The following is a 7,506-nucleotide window of genomic DNA, read 5'->3' as shown; positions in this document are numbered from 1 at the left end:
CTACATTTTAAAGTGATATGGATGAGATTAGCAGGAAACCGGAGCTTTAACTGAGCTCAGCGGCTCTGGCCAAGCTATGATATAAACAAAACTCTATTGGCTATATTTAAAAAAGGGGAGGAGCTGTTCCATATGTCCCACCTTGTCTTCCTGTTTCAGTGTCAACACATTGAATAATGCTATGCATTTCAAGGCACATCAGTGGGCCTTAAAAAACGGGTTTCTGAGTGAACTAGGCTAGTCTTTTTCACCCACTTTAAGAAATAATCAGATTTGTTTTTGTCAGTTGACTGACACTGTGCTTTATTGCTGTACAGGGACTTTATAAAACATTTCAAAACAAAATATGTACCAAGACATACTTTTTTTTTTCCCTTTGCACAAACATGTATTGAAGTAATAGGCATGTTTATATATAATTTACAGAAGGATCATAAAGAAACAAAACAAAACTAAAACACACTGACTACAAAAGACAGCAACAGCCATGATAATTTAATATTTTGTTGAGCTCTGCATATTGGAGCAAGCACAGTAATATGAAGGACTTTGTTTTCAATGTCTTGAGATGGAGATGTCAGTGTTGTATTTGAGATCAGATCATTCGAGTCTTGAGTCAAGACTGAGAAGAGCGGTCGAGGTTGAGTTAAAACCGAGGCAAGAAAAAGGAACTGGATGAAATATTTGAACATAATATTCAACAATATTATTGATTTGACTACACTGACACTATTGGATGAGAACTGAACTGAGCTGGATGATGACATTACTATTTTCTTAAGAAGTGCTTTATAGATGAAATCAACTAATTTAATAATTGATGATCTTTACAATAAAACTGAATCAACACTGAAATGACTTCAGTTGAACAATGACATTGCCGTACAGCCAAAATGAACTGTTTTGCATCATTGAATAATTTCCTTGCTGTCACTGTAAAGCTGCTTTGAAACTGTTTTGCATAAAGCACTATATAAATAAAGCTGACTTGACTTGACCCCGACCCTATTCTGGTCATGGTCATGACTTGGAATCAAATGAACTGGTCTCGACTAGAATACTGGGAGATGTTCTCTACATATTGAGCTTAACCAAACCATTTGTGGCGTTTGTTTTGCCATCAAATCAATAACTCCATTATAACGAGGCTGTGTTGGGCTGGAGGGTGAGAAGAAGTTCATAACATCATGTCTGGATGGTTCCACAGCACCAGTTAAGACAAAGGGCATGATCCAATGAAGTGTATATCTCCACACTGTATCAGACTAAGCACAGAAAAACAGACATATGGGGCATGTACGTAAGAGAGATCTCATGCGTTAACATACGTTCCCTTTTCAACAACAAAGTAGAAAAATGGGCTCATACTGTACAGTTTTCATTCTTTTTGTTTTGTAGTATTGATGGAAAGTCATCATAAAATAGCATTTTTCAAATAATAGTATTGTTAACCCTGTTAAGCAGAAGCGATGCAAAGAAGCTATTCCAAAACTGTGGATTAAACCCATGAAGTGAGTTTCGGTCTCCATCAGAACTGGCCTGCACAGTGATTTTAATATGTGTCTCTTATCTGCAGGATTGCACAGCAGTGAAAGATGCTTAAACCACCGTCCAATGGAATGGGGAAAGGGGTATTCACATTTGTTGGGAAGATATGAGATACATAAGCCTTCGTATTGATTTAAAGAGCCAGAAAGTATGACTCCTAAAACTGGGACTAAAAAAAATCATCTCTACAATATGTTAATTTGAGTGAATTTTAGATCATGTTTTACATTTTGAAAATAATTTACGGTTTCAATACAATCATTAAACAAAACTGGTTATGTAAACCATCCATATTAAGTCACTGTTTTCTCAGATTTAATCCATGTACATTCAAATATTGAGAGCAAAGACCTTGACATTGATCATTGTGTCAAAGTGACTGAATGGGCTCTTTTTAGAAGAGTCCCCAAATGTTATACCTTTTTTCAGCAAGTCAGGATGGTGCCTTCAGGATAAGCAAACAGGCATGAAGTGACACTCTTAATGAAGCTTAAACGAAACAGCGGCAAAATGCAACTCAAATGTACTTGCACAAAGACAAAAGTTCTATACAATAAATTAAATATCTTTATACATTTTCAAAGATTGACCGCAGTCCTGTGGGGATGGAGAACGGCTAAAGAGTTTACCATCAATAAACAATCATTCTGTACTAAAATGATATTCACACTATAAAACCCACCACCTTAGTCCTTCTGTCATTGCATTCGGGATAGCTTTCCATTATAAAGACAATAATTTGCCAATATACTCATCAAAACATTTGCAATCTATACATAACTCATCTATTCAGTCATATTGAAGACAACCAGAACCAGAAGGTCAAGTTCTGCTTATTCTCAGAAAAGCACCTGTATGTCAGGTCCATGGCTGTGCTTATGGTGCGAACCCAGTGTTCATGGTCCAAAAATATTTACCCAAGTTCTCTCAGGTAATAAATCTGAACGTGTGCACTGTATGGTTAAATCAAATGCCTCACACAACGAGAGACATGAATATTCTGAACTTCAGGGAGACCAAAGGCCATGTGCTGTACAGATCATCTACTAAGGTACTGACATGTTACCATACAACCCAAAATTCGTACATAAGCACCTTTGAGGAAAAGTCCAAGAACTCTTGTTGTGGGAATCAAATCGGCAGTAATATCCATCACTTGTAATGATTGTTCCATCTAAAGGTGTATTATGAGAATTGTGCTCTTTAACCATTCAATATAAATCAGGCGTCTTCAAGTTCGTCAACAGTAAGTCTTGTAAAACCTCTTGGTTTCGTGTTGCAGAAGTGCGAGCACATTAGCCTAGAGTGAACGATGAATGTAGTCCAGAAGCTGGTGGAAATGTTGTGTATTTGTGATGTTACTAATAATTTCCCTGAACCCTGACCTCTTTGTAAGGTCACAACCTGTGTGTGTGATGGTTGCCAACCCTGATGGAGGGTAACCAAAGCACCTGAAAAAGCATGAGGTGTAGCTGCTTTCCTGAACCTGAAGGAGGACTTTGTTGACAAAGCTAGGCCTATGAGGTCAACACAAAGTTTTTGTCTTGTAAACTTTAAGGTCTGTCGCGTCCATGTGTCTCGAGTGCTCGAGTTGGAACAGAACTGGCACTTTTTACCCAACCCAGGCAACAACAACTACATGTGAAGCGACCAGCACCAGGGTTTAAAACTAAAATATGGCCCACAATGTAGACTATAGCACGCAGTAGCACAGTTGAGATATGTTTGCACAGCCCTAAGATAGCTTTGATGAGTTGCAATCAAGGCAACATGATGAGAACTTTCAAACAGCGAGATGTTTAGGACACTGCGAATGGGATTCATAATAGCCATGTCCCCTTTGTTTGTTTCAGGACAGGGATTAGTAGTCTTTGGGGGTGGTTATTTGGTCACAGTTGGCCATTAGTTAGAGAGACGTGGAACCATTTTACCAGGAACCTTTGATTGTTTCAAAAGAAGTGAAGAGAGGAACAAGAACAAATCGGGATGCCCTCCTCTCCTGAGTTCAGAGTCTGGCTCTATTTAGAGGATGCCACCCTTATGTGAAGGGTAAAACATAAAAAGGGTCATCGGGCCTAAGGAGTGGGGTTTAACTGAGGTTTAACTCAGGAAGACCACAATCTCTAGGGCGATGCTTTCTTTCTGAAACTCTTGGTCTTCACAGTTAGGGTGGGTGAGGTGTTTGTGTGAAGCCAAGCGTTCTGCCAATCCGGTCGACCGTCACAAACACTCCTCCGCCAGCGCAATAATTCCTGCAGAGTGGCCCGCTGATCCCCACATGCACGTGACCTCTGGAGCACCTGAGAAAATGACAGAAAAGTCACATTTAGTATGGTGCATAATGGATGTGGTGGCCAACCCTGCTTCTAGAGGGCTACCTTCCTGAACACCGCAGTTCCACCCCTGCTCCAAAACACCTGTCTGTTATTTTCAAGTAATCCTGAACACCTTGATTAGTTGGTTCAGGTGTGTTTGATTAGGGTTGGAGCTAAACTCTGCAGAATGGTAGCCCTCCAAAAGCAGTTTTGGCTACCACTGATCTACAGGTATCTACACTACTTACCACTGATGATACAAATCAACAGAACATCAATGATCCAAATGATAATTCCAGTATAATTTAGAATGCAACAGTAAAATAACACGCATAGGTAAAGCACAAAGCAGGAAATTAAATGTGTCCTGGGCGAAGATAATGCACAATAAAGTACATACATATGAGTGTCCATGGTAAAGAACAGGAAAAGTCTTTTAAAAATTTAGTTTAGAACAAGTTTTAGAATTTTGATCACCCCTCACATTTTTGTAAATAGCAGGTGTGTTAAATTTTGTTATCGCTCTCAGTTTCTCATACTGCTCACTGGAAGTTCAACATGGCACCTCATGACAAAACTCTGAGGATCTGAAAAAAAGAATTGTTGCTCTACATAAAGATGGCGTAGGCTATAAGAATATTGCCAAGACCCAAACACGGTGGCCAAGACCATACAGCGGTTTAACAGGACAGGTTTCACTCAGAACTCCATGATCCATGGACTCCATGATCGACTAAATAAGTTGAGTGCACATGTTCAGCGTCATATCCAGAGGTTGTGTTTGGGAAATAGACATATGAGTGCTGCCAGCATTGCTGCAGAGGTTGAAGGGGTGGGGGGTCAGCCTGTCAGTGCTCAGATCATACGCTTCATTGAGGGAACCATGAATGAGCAGAACATGATCCCCTCCCTTCAGAGACTGGGCCACAGGGCAGTATTCCAACATGACAATGACCCCAAACACCCCTCTATGACCACCACTGCCTTGCTAAAGAAGCCAAGGTTAAAGGTGATGGACTGGCCAAGCATGTCCAGACTTAAACCCTATTGAGCATCTGTGGGACATCCTCAAATGGAAGGTTCGTAAGGTCACTAACATCCACCAGCTCCGTGATGTCGTCATGGAGGAGTGGAAGAGGACTCCAGTGGCAACCTGTGAAGCTCTGGTGAACTCCATGCCCAAGAGGGTTAAGGCAGTGCTGGAAAATAATAGTGGCCACACAAAATATTGACATTTCCTCTCTCAAGATATCCATAAAGCTATTAAAAACACATCTAAATCAGTTCATGTGACTCCATTTCATGTGAATTCATAATGCTCCGAAGCTTCCTGAAATAGTGTTTTGAAATCGTCCATCACTATAGAAGTCGTTATTATTATAATTTTATTTATTTTTTTTGTCACACCAAAAATATTCTTGTCACTTTATAATATTAATATTGAACCACTGTACTCACATGAACTGATTTAAATATGTTTTTAGTACATTAATGGATCTTGAGAGAGAAAATCTCATTGCTCCTTATGAAGGCCTCATGGAGCCATTGGATTTCAACTAAAATATCTTAATTTGTGTTCTGAAGATTAACAAAGGTGTTACGGGTGTGGAACGGCATGAGGGTAAGTAATAAATGACAGATTTTTCATTTTTGGGTGAACAAACCCTTTAAGTTTATCTTTTCAAGGGTTCCATTCTTTATTAAAGCTTTTTTGGTCTTCATTATGATATAAGGACAGAGTGTCAATCTGACAGTTATTGACTTTATGCCCCCCTAAAAATGATATATATTTATAGTATATGATGTAAATGTAAGTTTATCATAAAAAAAGGTGTATTCAAGACATTGTATGGATGAGTTTCCAAAGAGAATAAAAGTGCAGATAAGAAGGGCCTACTGATGTTAAAAAACAGAAAAGAAAGAAAAGAAAAAGACCTCTCCTGACCACTGCAACTGGAAATCCTACCATACACACAACCCACACATGGGCGTCTCCCATCCATCATACAAGCGTAATCAATAAACAGATAAATCAATTCATCCCAATCATCTGCAGCTGGTAAATTCCACAAATGGAACAGGACCTCCTGCTGTGCCTCTGATCCATTCATGACGGATGTAGGGATGCAGGGAAGTCACATGGCTTTAGTTTGGTCAAAGAGAACCCCGGGCCATTTGTTCTTTCTCTTTAATAGGATGTCTGATGGCACCTAGTGAGTAACAGCATAACTATAGTGCTTAACAGGAGAAACTGTCATTTGTTGGCGAAGGTGTTAACCCTTTCAAGCATGAGTTTAAAATATTCTAACTAACCCCCCAGAGTGAGTTTTTAAGGCGACTGTTATTTTATAACATTTGCCCTTATTGTTTCCATGGGGATGTCATGCGTGTCACATAACACACTGGGGCGACGATAACACTTTATGACAGATGGATCGCTATTATTTTGTTTTTCCTTTTTTATTTAAAATATTCACAAACTTGTTTACCATGTCACCAACTATGTGATATTCTGATTCTCAAATATGTGTAAGTGAGTGTGTTTTGTAGTTTAAAAATCCTTTTTATAAATTATCTTTATCTATAACACGAGATGGGTGCCGCCATCATAGTTTGCCCTGCAGTTCGCAGAGTCCTGTCAGTTGGATCTACAGCAGGTGAATTCATCAATTTCTCACAAAATATATGCAAGTAAGTGGCTGGTGAACTGGAAGAATAATAGAGTAAACTTTATAGTTACTGTATTTAGGCCCATTATGTGATTATATGACAAGAGCTGAGCGCGTCCGTCTCGCAGCCATATAGTGGAGGCACAGTTTGAATCGGGCAGTCATGTGACGTGACTGAATGTTCTAAATCCCAATCCCACACTCAGGGGCACAGAAATAAAAATCCCATATGTGGGGACCATACCACTCAAAAGGTTAATAAGTGGACCTTACAGAATCCTTACAAATGGTCTTTTGTACATAAAGAAGGTGCTTAGGAAGTACTAATCTGGGATGTTAACCTGGATCGAACCTTAGACTGAACTTATTACTACCCTAGAGCAAGGTTTCTCCAGGTGAAGAAGCATCCCTGTTTTAAGTGTTGGATACGTGTTTAATGTGCTGGATAATATAGCAGAAATAGCCAAACAGTATAGTTGTTGAAATGGAAAACAATAATAACAACAAATAAAAATGAAAAAAAAAAAAAAAGCAAATAAACAATCTGGGACATCAATGTCTTTGATAATCAACTGACAGAATAATTAATTGATTCAGGCTTTGCAGTTCAGATGAGATGGTGTCTCTGGAGGTTTCCAAACAAGAAATGGACCCAATAAATAACTGGTGTCCAAATCCATTTAATACACCTGTATGAGAATCCTTAAAACAAAATTATTTCAGATTTCAAAATAAGTACATAAATATATAGAGAGAGGAATATAAGTAGAGGTAGGGCCCAGGAAAAATGTACTGAGAGTCCAAATCACTGTAACTAATATGTTTGATGCACGTCCTGATATTGCTGAGTTAGATGCGTTCCTAGGTCAACATATTTTGTTGATCCTGGAACAACATTCTACTCTGAAAATTTAGTCTTAACCCAATTCCTACCCCTAAACCTAACCCTACCCATAAGTTATCCCAAAAAACAG

General features: G+C 38.9%; 1 protein-coding gene across 1 annotated transcript in view; it reads right to left on the bottom strand.

Moving 5' to 3' along the window:
• Window positions 1-306: 306 nt before the first annotated feature.
• The window catches only part of myo16 (myosin XVI), a 203,165-nt gene continuing 195,965 nt past the window's right edge, over window positions 307-7,506 (bottom strand). Inside the window, exon 34 of the mRNA XM_067410402.1 lies at window positions 307-3,848. Within this exon, the coding sequence (XP_067266503.1) occupies window positions 3,672-3,848 (177 nt within the window). The 3' untranslated portion in view covers window positions 307-3,671. The remainder of the gene's footprint in view (window positions 3,849-7,506) is intronic.

The sequence above is a fragment of the Chanodichthys erythropterus genome, chromosome 14 (genome assembly GCF_024489055.1).
Source record: "Chanodichthys erythropterus isolate Z2021 chromosome 14, ASM2448905v1, whole genome shotgun sequence".
Classification (NCBI taxonomy): Eukaryota; Metazoa; Chordata; class Actinopteri; order Cypriniformes; family Xenocyprididae; genus Chanodichthys; species Chanodichthys erythropterus.
The sequence above is the reverse complement of the archived record's forward strand: the minus strand, read 5'-3'. Positions and strand labels throughout refer to the sequence as shown.